General features: G+C 43.6%; 2 protein-coding genes across 2 annotated transcripts; one reads left to right on the forward strand and one right to left on the reverse strand.

Annotated features, from left to right (window-relative positions):
* Window positions 1–19: 19 nt before the first annotated feature.
* TRAPPC3L (trafficking protein particle complex subunit 3L) lies at window positions 20–18689 on the forward strand (the record flags this gene model as incomplete). The annotated part of the gene is made up of 5 exons (XM_084262425.1): window positions 20–61; window positions 2562–2659; window positions 4507–4606; window positions 17370–17555; window positions 18570–18689. 5 exons carry the CDS (start codon window positions 20–22, stop codon window positions 18687–18689), a joined length of 546 nt encoding a protein of 181 aa, XP_084118551.1.
* On the reverse strand, window positions 12796–16640 carry CALHM5 (calcium homeostasis modulator family member 5; the record flags this gene model as incomplete). Its single annotated transcript, XM_084262424.1, has 2 exons — window positions 12796–13270; window positions 16101–16640. 2 exons carry the CDS (start codon window positions 16638–16640, stop codon window positions 12881–12883), a joined length of 930 nt encoding a protein of 309 aa, XP_084118550.1. The 3' UTR covers window positions 12796–12880.
* Window positions 18690–20124: the final 1435 nt, after the last annotated feature.

Raw genomic sequence — 20124 nt, forward strand, 5'->3', positions numbered from 1 at the left:
CAGGCATTACACAAGCAACATGTCTCGGCCGCCAGGAAGAAAGCAGGAGAACCACAAAATAGTAAGACATTTTTGTAATGTGTGATTAAAATTGTGCATGGAGTAAGAATATTATTGTAGTGATGGGGTTTATATAGTCGTATTTGTGAATAGTCTTAAAGTACTGAAAGCATGGGGGGGAGTCTGCCAGTATGAGAGCAGAGGTGCTGGCAGCATTTATGGCTACAGTGGGACCCCCTTGTGAGATGCCAACAAGCTCCCAGCTGTTAAGCAGTGACACAAAGATGCCTGCCCATAAGGACCTGGAGTCTGACTCTGAGCAGTAAGTAATACTGAGGTTTGCTCAAGGAGCCTTCAAGACTCTCCAGCTACCTTGACTATGACATGAAATGATTTTCAGACAGTCCTGCCCTCAGCAATAAATCTGTGAGGCCAGAACTCTGTTCTTGTTTGGGAGAAAAGAAGCTGTGTGGCCACATCGCTGCCCCATGGACAGTTACAGGAAGAGAGGGTTCAACCGAGAGGGTGGCATAGCTGTTGCCTTCTGTGTGCCTCCTACATGGCAGACCATGTCTCCTTTTGGGGCTGATGTCAGTTGAGCAGGGGTCTTTCTTCATCCTCCCAGTGTTGTGATGTTCCTGTGCACAGGATCTCAACAGCTGGCTCTAGGGCCAAAATCGGATTCTTGGAGAACCAACGGTAAAACTGTAACTGTTTTAAGTGTTGTCTTTGGCCATTGATCACAGCACAGAATTCTACCAAGTAGAAGTTATATAGACCAAAACTTCCTTCTTTTTCTGCATTTCATGTTAATATTCTTCTAAAAGCTCCAGCAGTTGTTTCAAATACCCTGCAGCACATTTTTCCCGAGAGGCCATGCTCACAAAAAGCAGTATTTGTGCCATTAAAGACTGCAGTTATTGTGCTCCTTGGTTTATGGCAGTGGTGTGTCTAAATATGAACAGTTCAGATAGCAAGTTTATAACCCTTCAGGAATATTTTACCACAAGGCAAAAAACTTAAAAGTGCCATCATGCAGAAAATGAGGCCACAGGGGTTTTTAAAAACCCCAATAATAGTATTGTTCTTTGAAGGGAATATTTTTGCCTCTAAAAATATAATTACGACACACTATGTATACATATGTGTAACAGAGTGAAGAGAGAGGAGGTTACTAGTAAGGAAAAGAACACACACAGTTGTAGAATGACTGATAACAAGAACTAAGCGACTGCTTTGCCCACTGGGCACTTCACTGCATGATTTTACTTCATCCCTAGTGCTGAGATTCACAACAGGCTTAGGACAGATGGACACAAATTTTCTGAGATTGGGATCTGTTGAGGAGGAGAGATTTAAGTGCTTAAGAGAGATTTATGGTCAAAGATAGAAATGTCTGGTAAGTTTATGTGCCTCTGTATTTAGATAGTCATTACATGAAGCACAGAGAGAAGGACATCCCTGATATGTACTTGGATGGTTCAGTTCCACACACATCTCTCTTCAGGAATGGAGGGTCTTAGGTGTCTCTGTATGGTGGCTGGTGATTTTTGGTAGGAGTTGAGGCAGTGGAACAGTTCCAGAAGGTTGAAGGCAATGTTGTGTCAATTTCTGAAATGGGGACAGAGGTCTCCACTGAAAAATGAACAGAAGAATATGATATAATTAAAGTTAATATACAAAAGTTTATGGACAAAACATACTCCAACACATTGACTGATAAATAGAATTATGTTGACATAGTATGCTTAAGTTTGTCTAAGATATTTAACTCAGACTAGAACAATACAGAACCTATGTGGCATCCTTTTACTCTGTTAAGAACTTGTGAACCAGAATTTGGCAGTATTATTGCAAATGAGTTATCACCAAGACAAATTAAGGGAATGGTACTATACTAAAGATTTTGAACAGTGACTTGTTAAAATAAGAACACTGATTAAAGTCCTCTGGAGTGGTTCTCCTCTGGACATACTCCAACAGATCCATGCCCTTCTTGTGTTGAGGGCTCTTTCTACTCTGCTTGTTGTTATTCTTTACACTTTTGCTGAATTATAGTATTTTTTCATTATTCTGAGCTAAAAAAATCTACTGTTTAGTTTTTTGAAAACAGCTGATGATCTGAATCAGATCAACCATACCTTTGTGAAGGAACTAGTATTTCAGTGTCTATACCGTTGTGACTATTGTAAAAGGGCTAACAGCTCATTGCCTTTATTATTCTTCCTGCAACTAAATGCTTATCATTAATCTTGGATGGCCTTTGAAAGCATTCATCAATCCAGCATACATATGTGCAATTATAGAATGCAAGAATGCAGCTGGTAAAAGCAGCTGTACCCCAAGAAACGTGTTTTCTAACGAGCAAAATCCCTGTGTAGAGAATCAAGTGCTGATTAATTTAGGTTCTGAATTGTGGATTTCAGTGATCACACACCCATGAACAAAAGTTTCTTTATTAAATGTTATCTTTACTTGCTATTAATACAGCAGCAGCTGAAAAGCATGGAAGAGTTTGATTTTAATTAGTGTCATTTTTTGATTTCCACCTTTTCTGGCAGAGCAGAGAACTTCTTGTACTCACGTACGGGGCTCTGGTAGCCCAGCTGTGCAAGGACTATGAAAAAGATGAAGATGTCAACATCTGTTTAGATAGAATGTGAGTACTGCTTGAAATGTTCTACTTCACCAATAATGCTGTTTGTCAACCTGTATGATACCTGTCAGCTTTATGTCTGTTACCTTATCAGTTCCAGCACTCTGGATTACAGAGTCCATTTAGCAGGGGATAAGGTTGAATATTCTGTCATTATAATGCTAATTTGTGAATTAAGATAAACAGTTAACTTTTGAATTCTCAGAAGAAAACTGCCAGGACTGTTTTGATAGCTCACACTTGTTTCTTGATTATCCTTTGTTATGCTAATTCATAATACAAATTTCTAAATCTCATCTCCTAGATCCATGTACATTATTTCAACCTCCATGTGAACTCTCCCATTTCGTCGTACTAGATGAGTTTTCTGTTCCTCACAGGTGTTTTCTAGTTGCCATACCTTTCTGTGCTCACAGAATCACAGAATCACAAGGTTGGAAGAGACCTTTGAAGATCATTGAGTCCAACCATTCCCATCCTATGCTAAACCATATCCCTAAGTACCTCATCTGCCCTTTTTTTAAACACATCCAGGGAAGGTGACTCAACCCCCTCCCTGGGCAGCCTGTTCCAGGCCCCGACAACTCTTTCAGTAAAAATTTTTTTTCTAATATCCAATCTAACCCTGCCCTGGCACAGCTTCATGCCATTGCCCCTTGTCCTATCTCCTGTCACCTGGCTGAAGAGACCATCACCCACCTCTCTACAACCTCCCTTCAGGTAGTTGTAGGTGGTGATAAGGTCTCCCCTCAGCCTCCTCTTCTCCAGGCTAAATACCCCCAGCTCCCTCAGCAGCTCCTCATAGGATTTGCCCTCCAGCCCCTTCCCCAGCCTGGTTGCCCTTCTCTGCACTTGCTCAAGGACCTCAATGTCCTTCTTATGGTGGGGAGCCCAGAACTGCACACAGTACTCAAGGTGTGGCCTCACCAATGCCGAGTACAGGGGCACAATCACCTCCCTAGACCTACTGGCCACACTGTTTTTGATACAAGCCAAGATGCCATTGGCCTTCCTGGCTGCCCGGGCACACTGCTGGCTCATGTTCAGCCTGCAGTCAACCAACACCCCATGTCCTTCTCTGCCTGACAGCTCTCCAGCCAACTTCCCCCAAGCCTGTAGCGCTGCATGGGGTTGTTATGTCCCATGTGCAGCACTCTACACTTGGCCATGTTAAACTTCATCCCGTTGGTCTCAGCCCATCAGTCCAGTCTGTTCAGATCCCTCTGAAGAGCCTCCCTGCCCTCAGGCAGATCAACACTTCCTCCCAGTTTAGTGTCATCTGCAAACTTACTGAGAGAACATTCAATCCCTTCATCGAGGTCATTGATAAAGATGTTGAACAAGACTGGACCCAGGACTGAGCCCTGGGGGATGCCACTTGTGACGGGCCTCCAGCTGGATTTGGTTCCATTCACCACCACCCTTTGGACCTGGCCATCAAGCCAGTTTTTAACCCAGCTGAGGGTCTACCTCTCAAGGCCAGTGGCAGCCAGTTTCTTAGTCAGAATGCTGTGAGAAACCGTGCTCACTGTTGATGTGGCCTTCCCGTGGCTCCCCCTCACCTTGCTATGCCATGCTTTTGTGATTTGGATAGCTCAGAAGTAGTTGCACTTTCAGGCTGCAGGGATTTGGCCTAGGTGACTCCTGTTGTGCTTAAAACCTCCTTTTGCAGTCAGGAGCAATCCTGCTGTGCTACAAAATGTGGTAGAAAGAAGAATCCAGAGCAGCAAGGTCTATTGTCTTCAAAGCCAGCTGCTTGGCTTGAGGAAGTGCAAGAGACAGAGTAGGGAGATGGTAGGTGGGAAGAAGGTCCCCATTTTTAATGGTAGCTCTCTTTGTTGTCTCCTTAGGGGATATGGCATTGGTGTGAGGCTGATCGATGACTTTTTAGCTCGTTCAGCTGTGAAGAAGTGCCGCAGTTACTCTGAAACCGCAGACGTGATTGCACAGGTAAGAGTCACATTCTCCAGAGCTTCACCAGCTTCAGTGGTCTTAGCTTTTCCCTCCTCCTCTATCAGTTTGCTCCAGAACTGTTACTTACATTTTCTGCTCTATTGTGATTGTCTGATCAAAACCCACACATCTCCACAGTCACACCCATGCTTCCATGGGTGAAATCCTGCCCTTTCCTTATCTACAACTTCGTATCAACTAGTAGCTCACAGAGGCTGCCTTTGAGAGGAGTCATCTGTTTCTACCTCTGTACTGTAGTCTTACTTCAGGCTGGGAAAAAAAACAACATTAAACAACACAAAATATGTGATGTTTGGTGAGAGAAGAATTCTGTGGATGGCTTTGGTAAGCCCACAGTGGTAGGTTTACCACAGAGAATCATCAGAACCACAGAACTGGTTCACATGGGTATTAGTTTTATAGCTGGGTTGAGGACAGAGAAGACAAAATGGGGTACCACTTGTGACCTTAACTGACCTTAAAGTCAGTTGCTATGCTGAAATTAAAATTCTTCTTTTCCTAGTAGTCTATGAGGCATTTTGACATTAGAAAAATAAAAAAGCTTCTTTTGTTTGGGGCAGCTTAAGCTGATTTCATGTTGTCTTGTCAGAGAATGCAGCAAACAAGGAAAAAAAGATCCAGTTTTAATGAACTTCAAATCATATATTCTTTTTTTGTTTTCTTCTTTTTTAGGAGCATAAGGCTTAACCATCTCATACCAATCTTAAACTTTGATATTCTTATTCCTGCCATCTGAATCTCTTTGCATCTCCGTAATTATCTTAGATGTCTTTTAACCTTAAAATGGTAATATTAGGAATAAGTGGCAGGGTTTTCTGCAAAAGGAAGACTCGTTGGTAGCAGAGAAGAACTGTAAGAAAGTAAAATGAGAGGAACATTTTCCTCAGTACCCACAAATCTAATAATAAAGTCAAAAAGATCGTATCATCAAAGTGGGTACTTTCACCTTCTTTGATGGAAGTAGTCTTTCACACTGCTGTCAGAAAAGAAAGATCTAGGAGGAAATCTAGTGACAATATTTGGGTTCCTAAACATGTATTTTGGTCCCCATAGGCAAAGCAGATCTCCTGGGGAAGCTCTTGGGGAAGACAAATCCATAGGACATCCATCCCCTTTAGACTGCCGAGTCACTGTTAAAGAGGTGGTAGTACAGAGATACTGAGTTAGCTCAGAGTAGTACCTGTTCAGGTCATGGTGAACGATCCTTTTTATCCTTTATGATTTTCCACTATGAAGTGTTGCCAACAAACATGTGCCTGTCCTTTCCCAATGGCAAAAATTAACCTCGCTTCCTAAAAAAGAACTGTTTGCTAGGTACTTGTTTGTTCCAAGAGAGCAGCAGTTAATTGAAGTCAGATTAATTTCTATTGGCTCATTTTAGGGGACAAAAATATGCCCGGCATACTTTTTGATTGCTTCAGAATTGCTGGCAGCATCAGTTAAATCTGAACATTACCTTTAACTGTGGACTACAGAGCAGGGAAATAGCAGGCTTTCACAGAATCACAGAATTGTGGGGCTTGGAAGGGACCTCAAGAGATCATTGGGTCTCTGCCAAAGCAGGTTTCTTAGGACAGTCTGTACAGTCAACTAAGGCACCAGTATATGCTGGTTATACAGCAGTATATGGATATTATCAGGTGATATGTGACTGCTCACATTAACCATGCCACAAATACCTACATTGCATCTGACTGACGTGGAGGGACAGAAATTATGTTATCATTCCAAAATGCTTGTCACAGAGGAACTGATGAAATAGAGAAAGGACCTCTTCACGTTTGCTGGTAGGGCTGTAACGCACACGAGTGCACAACACACACGTAACACGCTGACCTGCTGAAGTTAAAGCAGAAGCTGGTGACATCACTGAAAGCCAGACAGACCCCATTAGCTTGCAGAAGAGTAGAAACTCAATTTCTTCCTGGAGTAAAGGGTATTTTGGAGTCTCGAGTCAGGATGATGTATAACAAAGCTCCTCCTCTGGAGGAGGATCTGGATGGAAGAGGATCCGTTTGAGACAGTAAGGGCAGCTGAATGAAAATCCCAAAACAAGCAGCATTTCAATCAGTGTATTAAAATAGACTGTCTCATTAAAAGGATCATACAAGGCTGCTAAATTACAGAATGATTGGGTTGTTCTACTTAAGATAGTATTTGTACTTTATTTTCTCTGAATTTTCACGCATACGCCAGCTACATGGTTTTCTGGGTCTTGTTCCTCATGGTCCTCTTATTTCCAAATGTTTTAATCCAGTTAAACCATCATTCTTCAGTACAAGGGATTCAACAACAAAATGCAGTGAGAAATTAACTATCAAAGTAAGAAAAATGGCACTTTCTCTTCAGGCTGTAGTTCAAAAGAGACTTACAGAGAGAAACAAAATCGCTTGAAAAGATTGGAGCAAACTTTAAAGCACACAGTCTCTTGAAGAGGCTATTTTTAGACAACTAAAAGAGTTCTGCAGTAGGAGTATAACCTTTTGGAGGCAAAAATGTGATATGGAAAGCATTTTCACATTTCTTCAGCAACACATTTTTAAAGTAGTCTTCAAGGCACATACCAGCAAAACATGTGTCAAATGACCCGGCATGTAGCTGCAAATACAAGCTGTTAGAGATGCCAGTTCAGAACTACACAGCTGTTTACATGATCTCTGACTCTTCAGCAGCGTGTTCTCAGCCAGGAGAAAGTGCTTAGATACTTATCTGTACCAGCTTCTGAAGGAGAAATCTGTCTGAGGATGAGGGCGTAGAGTAACACCAGTTAGAAGTTAAAGTAATTAAGGTAGTTAAGCAGTTCAGGGAAACGTTGCTGTTCCCCCGTGGTCCTTTGGAAAGGAAAGGAGAATTCTGCAGGATCCAGCTGTGGGTGTTCCCTGTGGAAATGGGAAGAGATGTAGTGAAGGAAAAAAAAAGACATTAAAGGAGGAGTACGAAGCCAGTTTTCCATATTAAGAAATAAACACCAGGGGAAAGGTGCCCCTAAGGCAGTGACTGAGGGATTAAAACTTCCACCACTGGTTCAGACTGCAAAGCCTGGGATATACAGCTAGCTTAGACTGGGGCTGGAGAAGGGCCAGCAAGTTTTGATGATGAGCCAAAGTGAGTTCCTCTACACTGAGTTCCCATGGTGCTCACTGACGTCTTCTGTTGGTGCTGTGACTTTGTGTCTTTACAGTTGGGAATGAATAAAAAAGAAAAGGTAAAACAGGACATGTAAAAGTAGGCTTTCTGCTCACTGGCAAATTGGGCTAAGGAAATGGAAACCAGTTGGGGAATGGTATTAAGAACAAAGCTCAGTTGAAGATGTAATGTCCAAGATGATTCAGAATTTGAGTATAACTGAGGGTTGCTTTTGAAATGAGGCTGAGAACTTTGCTCTATCATCCTACAAAATTATATTCTTACTTCAGTCCCTCCTCACTGATGTCATTAATCTGATCGAAAGAGATGCAAAAAGACAAAGAGCTTCCTGGTTTAGATCTAACCCTAGAACAATGTCCCCCATACCCCAGGAAGTGCTGTGTGTGCTGCTGTCAGGTGCAGCTGAGCCATACCCTCAGGTCCACAGTGACTTACTGCTGGCTCACAGGCTCCATAGCTGTCTCAATACAGTGCTGTGCCTAAGGGTATGTCTCTCACTGAAAAGCAGTGGCTTCCTTTTGGAAGCTCAGTATCCCATGAGTGCAGCGAGTGTACATCTCTACAGCTGCTTGTAACAAGGCCCAACCCTGTCACCCCCCAAGCCCAGAGCTGTAGGACAAGGGATGTGATTCCTCTTCCTGCCACACAAGGTCCCTGTATGCTGATATATAGCTGGTCTGAAAGCCTGACAGAAGCTGGCAGAATTTAAAAAGCTGGCAAACGTGGCTTTTCAGATCTGGGCAGTGAGAGGGAAGTGGAACAGGTTGCTGGGCTCAGTGGTAGACAGTAACCCAAAAAGTGAAGTACTGCACTTCAAAGAGTGAAGGAAAGTTGGTGAGTGCATGGGATTGGCAACAGATGGTAAGACCTGTAAAGCATCTTACTCTTATGAAACACCGACTGTGGAAAAGTACCAAGAATGAAAACTATGCTAGCAAAAACGCTGTTTTGGCTGCCTTTCCCCTTTTAAGCAGATTAATTCTGATCCTTCATTAATCTTGTTATTATGTCACCTGAAATTACAGTTTCAATTTTTTTTAAGTCTGTATTATCACTTATTTGCAACATTACTTACACATAGAATGTTTTGTGGAGAAAAATCCCCAGTAGTATATAAAGGCACTGATAAGGTAGTGGCTTCTTAAATATTTCACTAATTCTAGACTGTATTTGAGCATCACCAAAGTTAATGAATTTTATTGCTGCTGCTTAAGAGAGATGGGATGCTGGTTGAGACTTTGAAAAAGGGCAGTGGAACATTTTTGATTCCAACTGCGTAGACTTGTTTGACATTAAGTAATATACAATCCCATGGAGCCATAAGTAACATTTTCCAAAGAGCCATTTTGCTTTCTGTGGGTTTCATTTTGGTGGCGAGCCTACGTATATGTCTAAAGAGGTATTCTTTTTTCTTCCATTTTCTATCAATAGAAATGAGGCAGATTTTTGGATGTAGCTTTCAGAACTGTTCGTATATTTTACTTCCCCATCTTTTGGAGTCACAAAGAAAGATTGAAAAGACCTTTATTATACCCTCTGAGAAGTTGTGTATGGCAGCTTTCAAGGAATTTCTGTCCAGTCAAAGCCTGTTGGGTTTTGTTTTTTTTTTTTTTTTAAATGATGTTATCTATTAATTGAATTACTATGTATTAAATTTCTTTTTTCACTTTATAACTTTGCAATTTTGCCTTAATTTGGTGCTCTGTTGCAAACCAGCTCCTGGTTTTGCATAGTTTCCATGCAAGTTCTCTTTTACACAGGAAATTTTAACAATAGAATTTGGACAGATTCATCATCCCGTAATGCAAAGTACAGCTGAAACTAAATTGAAAGCATATGAGGGTGCAGCACAGTTAAGTAGTTTTTGTAACAAAGGCTTGAAGTTTGAAGGAGCAGCAGATGTGTAGCAGAAGAAGAGTTAAGAGAATTTGTGGTGTTTTGACTCTGGCTGGAGGCCAGATGCCCACCAAAGCAGCTCTATCACTCCCCTTTTCGTGTGGACAGGGGAGGAAATACATATTGAGAGGCTCAGGAGTTGAGATAAGGACAGGGAGAGATAATTCCACAATCAGCATCATGGGCAAAACAGACTCAATACAGAATGAAGGAAAGAAAACTCTCTAATGTATCACACTGCACACCCAGTGAAACCAGAGTTGGATGAGAAGTGCAACCAGATCTTAAAGCACCTTCCCCCACCCCTCCCTTCTTTGCAGACTTCAGTCATGATTTCGCTCCCTTCTTCTCCCCCCACCTCACTGTCCTTCTTAGCTGTGGGAGGGGGGGCATTCCTCACGCCCTTCCCCTGCTGCACCCTGGGGTCCCACCCACAGGAGACAGTCCTCCACTAACTTCTCCAACGTGAGTCCTTTCCCACGGGGCTTCAGCTCTTCACCAGCTGCCCCAGGGTGGGTGCAGTCATAAATCACAGAATGTCTCTCAGTCTCTCAGTCTGCTCCAGCCTGGTCCTCCACGGGGTCACAAGCCCCTGCCTCAGCAAACCTGCAGAGAGCCTCCAGCTGTTTCTTGCCACCCCTGCAGTTCCCTCTTCTCCAACAGAACCCAGCCACAAAAAACTACAACGGAATTTAAAGAGAAAATTGGGTTCTTATGGAGGAGAAGAAGTAGTAAACCGAGGGCAAAGCAGCAGAGCAGAAGTTTCCTGTTTATTTGTGCCCTCATATTTTGATGGACATCTGAGTTAATGCAAAATCTAAATTTTCTAAGGGAAAATGTTGGTTTTGTTGTTTGCATGAAACTGGCTTTTATTTTTGTCTATTTTTATTTAACTATTCCAGCATCCACATGGCCATTGCATTAAGTCACAGGCATTTTGGTAAGACATCATACATAACTAGAGTAACAGCCCTGGGAATGGGCAGAGAGAGCCTTGGGCTCCTACCAGGCACTCGTAGTACCAGGGGTTCAGCAGCAGCTCTTGGAGGTGGAGACACTCTCAACATGAGTTAGGTGTGAACACGAAGCAGGACAAAGATGAGGAGAGGAGAATGCACCTTGGTTTTGCCTCTCTACAATACAAGAGAAGGCTGGGCTGGGAAACACTCCTGTTTCAGATGGCCCTGGCTACTCAGGTGTAGAGATTTGAGCTTTCCACTGAGGAGAAAGACGGAGCCAGAAGCTGAAAGCAGGATCCCTCTGTCCTCTCACCCTTCCCTACTGTGCTTTTGCCTCAGTGTCCCAGCCCTTTTAGAGACCTCATCCTTACATCAACCCACGTGTTTCCCACAGTCCTTGATCAGCTCATTATCCCGCTTAGTACCTTCCCCTTTGCATCCCTGCTTGCTTTGGTGTTCTGTGATCCCAGAGAGGAAGGAAATGGAAAACTGGGTTTGGGAAGGGAAGTTTGGCACAGGTAACAGGGATATCCTCTTAGGTAGTGTCTCCTCTCCCCTTTGCAGATGGGGCAGGGCAGGAGATGTTGGTGCATCTCTCATAAAGAAAGAAAAAAAGCAGACAAACAGGAAGGGTCAGGTACCTTGGAATTAGGTAGTTGTTATACCAGGAGAGGAGCCTGGGGAGAAAAATGAATAAGCACCAGACCTGGTGTCAGACACGCCTGCTCTAATGACTTCATTTTGGCAGCGCTGCCTCTCTGCTTTCAGCTGCAGCAGATACATTCAGGCACATGACATGTCTTAAGTCTGCTGTGAAGAGGGTCCCCTGGGATGGACACTTTAAAAGATTTGCTCAAAGACCCCAAGTTCTTCAAAGCACACAGAGACAATTCTAAGCAGGTGGAATTAGCTCTTGTATTTTATTTTTTTAAAAGAGTAAATGCTGATTTTATTTTCTTTTTCTTTCTGCTGAAGAAGTGCAGTATGAGAGCAGCTGGGCAGAGTACCCTGGTTAGTTGATAAGAACCTGATTCAAGCAGAGCAGAAATGAGATGCTTTGCAGGCTCGGGGAGACTGGCAGTAAAATGCTGCATAAAAGCCTGCCCAGTCACCCCAGGGAAAAAGAAGCTGGCAGTAACTTGGTTCTCTTTTTATCCAGTGTTTGCAAAGACTCTGGACACCCTGTGTGAGAGCCAAGTGCTGAATTCCAAGTGGGTGAGGTAAAGCACAGGGCTCTGGGGTGAAGCGCCTCGGTCAGAGGCAGTGTCTGTGCTGTCACCTTACCTGTGTCACTGGATGGTTCCTCCTGCCCCCAGCTCAGAAAAATGAAGTTTGTGTTTCAGAATGTGGAATTCCCTTCCAGGGCCTCTGTGGTACCCTGGCTGCAGGCCCAGCACAGGCAGGATTACACAGCTCTACAGGCTTCACCCAGTGCCCAAAACTGGCTCAAAGCAGGAGTTCTATACCCATACAAAGGGAAGTTCTCAGTGGGAGAAGATAATACCAAGTAGTCTACAGATGCAAAATATCACTGACGTATTTATTATTGTAACAAAGCACTAACAATGTTATATTTCAAAATAGCATGTTATTTTTTAACAAAAACACAGAACTGCTGAACTATTTGGCAGTTTCAAGTTCTTGGTACCCTGCACTTCAGCTCACTGTGCCCCGTGTCCTAGGCAGATGTCTCAGGGACCAGAAGACCAGGATCACTGGGTAGCATCCATGGTGTTTTAGATGCAGAAGGTGTTCAAAGACACTGAGATGCCTTGGGTGACCACTGGTGCCTTAAAACACTGCTGTAGCTTGGAAATTACCTGGAGGCAAAACCTTTACTTTCTGTGGGCTGTCAGAAAGCCACACACACCTTCTGTTATTAAGTTCACACCTTTTAGGTGGTGTTACTTTAGTCTCTTGATTTACATAGGATGAGAACACGGCAGTGCCCTTTCCATAAGGTAGTGTTAAAACCCTCTCATAGAAGTCATTATTCATCTCTTTTTGCTCTCAGTTCTTGATCCAGAGCCAGCGACATCAGTAGAGCATGAACCCTACGTGCCATGGAGAGCTGCAGCCTTTTCACTGACCTAGGGGAATAATTTCATTCCATCCTTCTGGAGCAAATTTGTAACTGGGAGGGAACATGCTGAAGAAGAAAGAGGCCGCTGTGAAAAACTGTAGAGATGAAACCAGCTAGAAGTGTGCTATAGTAGCAAGATACAAAAAAGCTGAAAATATATTTGATCTAGGGTATTCCCCTTCTGTCTACAAAGTCCAGCATTGTCTCTCTTTCCTCGTTGATTTCTTTCTGGCCTTCTTCAACTAGCCTGTGAATGGTGCTGTAATGCTGTTTGCTACCGCTGAAAAAGTAGAGCTGGGAAGCATCTTGCCACGCCTGAAAATCTGGCAAGGGAATCACTTCTGGTTCCTTGTTCTCAAAAAAGCACTTCAGGTTTCTCTCACTCAGCTTGCTGGCATACAGCTGGAAAATCTGCTCCACTTGCTCCTTCTCCTTCTCCATGTACACCCTCCAGAACATCAGCTGGAGGTGGCTGACTTTCGACTGGCAGCTGGCGCAGCAGGTGGTTACCAGGGAGAGAAGAGCTGCGGTAACTATCACACACCAGCCTAAAATCTGGGGGAAAAAATAGGAGTTTCAGGTTAAAAAGGGCCAAGTGATAATGCTGCTTAAATCAAGGGTGTCCTACAAAGCGATCACACTTTGTGTGGAGGGCTTGCTGCTCCTCTTGGGCCCCTACTGTGGGTGTCTCATCCCAGTTTGCATTTGGTCCCTGTCATTAATGTTAACTGGCCATCCATACGGTGACCAAAGGGAAGCAGAAGACATCATGTTTGAGGCTTCCCAATAGCACTCATTTTGATGTCTCTTTCTCAGGAAGGCAAAAATTGTTGATTTTTATGGTGGAAGGTAAAATGCTCAAGAAAAGTTGACTTATACTGGAGTCTGGCTGGCTCCCCCTTCTGTTTTATAACACGGGGAACTGGGGGAACTGGGCTGAAGAGGCATGTCCAGTGCCAGGCCAGCTCAGCTTCAGGGATAGACGCTCTTGAATCAGAGCTCAACTGCCAGTCTGGGTATGAACATAAAATCTGAGAGACCTAAATGATCAATCAAATCATGTTATGGCTGCACAGTGCTATGCAGAAAACCGAGTGGACCTGAGAGCGGGAGTAGTGCCCAGGTAATTCAGGGAAGGATATTGGTGAGAGTCAATTGCAACACTCTGACTATATGGCACATACTGCATTGTCATGGAATTCTGTGACATAAAGGGAGAAGTGTATAGGGAGAATAAAGTATCAGAATCACTAGATGCTAAATGGTTGTCCCTCTCCTGAAAGCATTAAGCAAAATTACCCAGCAGAAATTACTATTAAGACACAATTCTGAAGTGTGAGGACTGCAAAATCAAAACCGGCCAGTAACTTTTGTCCCAGATCAATCAACCTTTTAAACTATGACCATTTTTAGGTGAGGTGGGGTTTTCACTTCTTTTCAATGAAAAAAAAAAACCAACAAAACACCCCGACAAACAACTGGAACTCTTTTAGGATTCGTTAGCTAACGAGGATATAAAAGAAAGTCTTAAACTGAAAAAGCTTTCCCCAGGAGGTTCACTGAAATCTAAGCTCTTCTTGTGAATTTGTGACTCATCCCTTTGTAGTGAAAAAACATTTTTATGCCAAAACTGGTTCGAAATTATCTTCTTACTCAGTCCTGTGGGAGGAGAGGGGATGAGAAGGAAGAAATAGCATGTCCATTGGTAGGTCTGTGCTGGCACTGGAATAGTTCATCTACACACAACGATTAGAAATAGTTGCTGTATTTTCAGAGAACTTGGGGTGTTTTTTTGCTGAAATATGCTTTCCCAGCATCTTTCAATCTGTTTTTGTAGAAACTTCAGATACTGGCAAAATTCTGTGAGGAACATACTAAAGGAAAGAGCTACTTCCAGGATTACAGCAAGGGCAGAGGGTGGGAAAATGTGCACGAAATCGTTGTAGTGGGAAGTTCTGCTTTAAGGAGAGGTGTGAACACCACTTTTTCATGTGTAATGCCACTGGCCTAGCCAATAGTTTTACCCACCTACTCTACTGCAATGTGTTACATTTCCAAAAAAAACCCCAAAAAACCTCAACCCTTGTTTTCAAACAGTGGAGCAATTCCCAGCATGGAACAAATTGTCTGGGTTTCAGACACCCAGATGAAGTGAAACCAGTTTCCCACGCTTTAATGGTGATGATATGGAAAGCTGCAACCTTTCTCACATGAACTCTTGCACTGATGTTAAACAACTGCCAATACAAATCTGTGTTTAGCTGAGGGAACACAGAAAGTTTCCTCAGGAAAATAAGTGAAACAGAGAAGCTTGACAAACAATTACTATTAAGGACTGGTATGGAAGAGTAGTTTTGCTTTCTTTTGGTTTTTCTAGTCACTTCATACTGACTGATGATTTCTGTGGGTGCCTGAGACTGCTTTTTTTTTTAGCAGCTTTTCACTTTGTTGCAGCTTGGAGAATGAACCCATGTGTTCTCATGCTATAGACTGAGTCACTGGTCTTCCACTATTTCCTACACGTACAACTTAAAATCTTAAGCACTGTTTTATTACTTCCTTCTAAAATTCTCAAATGCATTGTTTTGTCTGCAGCACAGGATTTGCCTGCATTCCACTCCTATTTGCATGAGGACTTGAAAATAAAACTGGCTCTTGGGGAGGAAATGGTTCCATATGGGAACAATTGTCTGACAAAAACTTGCTGGCTCTGCAGAGTGTTTTTCCTTCAGTCATCTTATCACCGTTTCCTGTAGCTCCCCTCTCCCTTTGTTTTGATTTTTTGTCTCTGAATTTATCTATGTGTTACCGAGTTATGTTGTAAAATATAATCCAATCTCAGCTCTGCATGTTCTGGTTGTTTTATTTTAGTGTTTATTCCTTCCAAGCAGACCAGAAACATGCTCTCATCTGCCATCACGAATATGAGGGATGCAAACAGAAACATGTTATGTAAGCAGTCACAAATCTTATTTTCCACTATTTTCCTGTAGTTGGTGACCTAAGATATCATTACAGTATGATGATGGTATAAACTAGGAGAGTGTCATATGGATATTTTAATAAGGCAGACCCCTTTAATGGGTGACATCTGTTAATTCAGCCTCCTAAACAACCCAATAACTTTTTCTCTTTAGTGTAATCTTCATTCAGGAAGAAGGCTTTAAATTATCCCTTCCATCAGTGGGACCCCCAGGAAGTATGACACAGCTCAAACTGAACCAAAAGATGGATAGATTGTATTTTATAAGGCTGCACCACCCCAAAGCTTTGTTTGCATGAAACCAACAGTTCTATCTTAGCATCTGACATCAGGATCTTCCACGGGTAAATCACAGCAGCAGTGCCAACTGTGTAATTAATGCTCTTTATTTCTCTTTCTTACCTGGGACTGTGCTTGAAGAGTTCGTTTCAGCTCGTCACTCTCTGAAAAGGGCATGGAGCTTTTGTCACAGGCTACCTTGTGCAGCTCTTCGAAGCACTTTGCAGATTTGCTGTGGCAAACTGCCTGTACGTAGGTAGAATTTTTCAAGCCGCTCATAGCACATTCATAAAAAGTCCCGTTGAGCAAAGCCACAGAAAGCCACATCACTGGGGCTACCAGAGCATTTAAAGTGATTTGTCCAAAGACGTAAAAGAAATTGCAGATATTCCCTCTGGGGAAGATTTTCCTGGGATTCACCCAGCAGCCTGTAAAGAGTTTCCAGGTCTTGCTGTTCAAGAAATATCCGATAACTAGCAAAACAAAAGCTGGGGAGAAGAGAAATACCAAACCGTACCTGAAGTTTTCATGGCTGCAGGGGCATCTGAAAGCAACAAGAGAAAACACCCGTTCACTTCCCATCGTCAGCAGCGCCAGAAAGCTGTACCCTATAGCGGTTTTCTGGTTCATAAAGAATTTCAGGATTGTTTGGAAACCATCCATGGCTGATACTCACTACAGAGGTACAAACCCAGCTGCTTGTCTCTTCGGTGGCAGCAGTCGGTAGTGGCGTAGGAGGGGAGAGAGCTCTCCAGAGGAGGAACAGCCTGCTGCCTGCGTGCTGTCTAGATAACGCTGTGATGTCACTGTCTGGAGAAGCGTGCTCGCAGGGGACCCCTCTGCTAGCAGCGCAGATGTTGCACATTTACAGTCACATTCATGGGTAGCAGAAGGAAAGCAAGTGATGCTCTACATAGGCAAATAAGTTGGCAGTCTTGGCGGGCTTTTCCTTGGTGGGTTGCTGGTTTTTTTGTGACTGGGGATGGAGATCAGAGTACAAACACACTCGACAGTTGCAGGAGATCTGGAGTTGTGATTGTCAAAGTTGCTGGCAATGTTGTGAGGGACCCAATTATCAATGCTAATGGTCCCAAGGGAGCACGACATGGCTGAAAGCAGACGAGTGATACCAGTAAAACCACTTTGTATGGGGTTTTAAATGTAGGCACATCAAAGAGAATAAGCAGCCTTCTGCTGTGCTTCTCTGGAGTATCACGTAGCTCCAGGTTTGCATCTCTGACTCAAGCTGATCACCAAATTTGTTTACCAGCCTGTCTCACCCTTCCCCTTTTTTTTCCTGGGATAGAGCTGTCTACAGGATGCTACATCCTAAAGTTTGCCCTCTGGTTCTCACACAACAGTTTGAAGCAGCAGAGTTTTATCCTTTTACAGGTTGCTTTCAAGATGTACCTTGGGGTGACCCCCAGTGTGAGCTGCAGTAGTGCCGCAGGAAATGAGTTCTCCTTAATCCTGGACAAAAACCCACTAGTGGACTTTGTGGAGGAGCTGCCAGCAGAAAGAGCATCACTTTGCTACTGTAACCTCCTCTGTGGGGTGATTCGAGGTGCCTTGGAAATGGTAAGGGAGTGCACATCTCTGTTACTTGGTAATGAGCAGAGGGAGGCATGGGAAAGCAAACCCTCTTGCTCTGATAAATGAAAGAAATGTAGTAGTGTTTAATATCTCAGACTACATGTCTGTAGCTAAATAGCAGAGGCCAGGCTGATCCTGGATCCCAAAGCAGAGGCACACAGGGATTGGCTGTCCTCCTCACTGTCCCTGCTTGGCTCTGCAGTGAAAAATCCAGGTGGGACCAGGGAGCCAATGAACAAGTGATGTGCAGAGCCGGGGCAGGGAGGGGCTAGGGGAAGGGAGGGGGCCAGGCATGCTGGACTCCACTGCTCCCCAAGCCCATCTTGTTTTCCTGCAGAGGTGTAATCAGTAACAGCCATCCCTGGTTCTTTCCAAAGACATGAAGATAAATGATAATCTCAGGTTACCACAGCGCCTGCGGAAGGGGAGAAGAAAAAGCATCAGAATGGTATCAGATATCATTCTAAATTTTGTTCTTAAAATCTAAGGCTTTTACAAAGCAATACACAAAGGGCACCATTTGGAAGTCACACTCTGTGGTGTTTCCTGGAAGAAAACTTTGGGGCTGCTTCATGCTGCTGTCGGTATCTGATTTGCCATATGTTTCAAGAAAACAAAAGCTGTACAAGTATTGTGTATGTACATCAGTCTCAGATTTATAGTGTCTGGTACAAGTCTAATTAACAGAAGTATTTATCAGAAATATCAGTGTGTGACCAGAAAATGTTGTGATCACAAAATTATCAGGTACACAATTGAAGTTCTCGGGAAGAAAGCAAAGCTAGAACGAAGGGTGGGGATTGACAGCAATTCCAGCGTATATAAGCTTTTCATTCACTTAGTGTGGAAAGGAGTTTTAAAACAATCTGGAAAGCTGTTTGTTGTGAATCCTGAGAAAGGGTGTCCTCTTGTGGTGAGAGAAAGAAATAAAGGTCGTTTTCCTGGAGGAAGGGGGAAAACCGGGACTTTCTGTGACTGATCAGACCTGCTTCTTCCTAGGTTCACTTAGCAGCAGAAGTTACCTTCCTTCAGGACAGGCTGAAGGGCGATGCTGTGACAGAAATAGGAATTACGTTTTTAAGGAAGGCTGAAGACAGAAAGCACAAAAGAAATAAATGAAAGAAATACTGGGAGAAACCCTTGCTGAGGGGTGTTTTGCACCTTCTGTTTCTGAAGAAGGTCTAAACGGCTTCCCCTGAGCCAGCTGCACCAGTCATACGTCTGAAGGGTGAAGCGGGCCGGGCAGCCAACAGGAGGGGCAGAGCAAGGGGAGAGCAATGCCAATCATCATGACATGGATATTGATATATAACATGAAAATAGCCTGTACTTCCTTCTCATGTAACCACGCTCTTGAGATCAACGGAAGTTGTATCACAGTATTTAGTGCACGCTGGATGCCAAATATTCGTTCAGACACTGACTCTTTTCAGCTAAACGTGACCGCCTCCTCCCATTTGGTTTGTCAGTAATGTTTCTGAGCATGGCTGCTAAGAGATGCTTTATTCCCCTGGCTGCTCATGGGTGGGAGTAATTAATTAATTCACTGTGATTGCTGTATGCAGTGTCTCGCTGTCAGGTGAGTTTGATGTGGAATGGCTTGCCATTCATTGGCACATGGCACATCCTGCCTCCCTTGAAACCACAGAGGGATGCAGCTTCACTGATGGCAGGAGCAGGTTTGTTACAGCTCTTTCTGGCCCCAAATGCAGCTTTGCAGGCATGCCTGTTCAGCCCCTTGCATCCATCTGCTGACCCCAGCAATGCTTCAAGCTATGGGCCTTTTTCACACCTGCCTGCTGTTCAGGAGGATTGATCTTACAACCAGACTGAACAAGGCATGGGATGTTTAACGTGTAGTCACTGTGGATCTGTACTTCACCTAAGAAAACATGAATAAAAATTCAGAGGTTGCCACACAACCAGTGTGCTGGTCCTTGTGTCTGTTCTTACCTGCCCATTACCCCCACACCACTGAGGTGTACAGAAATAGCAGCCTCACAGACACCTGAATTACAGGAAAGGTTTCACATTCTGTGGTGTAACACAAGATACCTGGCTCAGAGTAGGACCCAGGTCCCAAATCCTAGCGCAGCACCCTATCCACCCTATCCAGTTCACCTTCTTCTCACTAAAGCTCTCCCTTTCATCTGAAATACAAACCCTCAGGTCAATTCAGTGAGGCCCAGAATGAACTCTGATCACTGTGATTTGTACCCTGATCTGCCATTTCCCCCTTAGTCTGTTTACCTTCTAGTCCTGTTAAGTGAGGGGTTCCTCTCACCTTGGGACAGCAGGGCTCACTCCCACCAGAGCTGTACAGTCCACTTTGCTTGTCTTAATTGTGACATACAGTGGTGTAACGGAGCAATCAGAGGGCATCTGTACAGAACAAAACCTGAGCTATTAATTACCCAGCCCTGGGCTCAGCCCCAGGTGCCATTACCTGCTCAGAATAGTTACAGCATTACAGCAACCCATTAAAACCAGAAACAAGTTTCCCCACACCTTTGAAAGTCTTTCTCTAGGCATCAAGGAACCAATGAACTCTTCA

The sequence above is a fragment of the Gallinula chloropus genome, assembly GCF_964237585.1.
Source record: "Gallinula chloropus genome assembly, chromosome: 3".
Lineage (NCBI taxonomy): Eukaryota > Metazoa > Chordata > Aves > Gruiformes > Rallidae > Gallinula > Gallinula chloropus.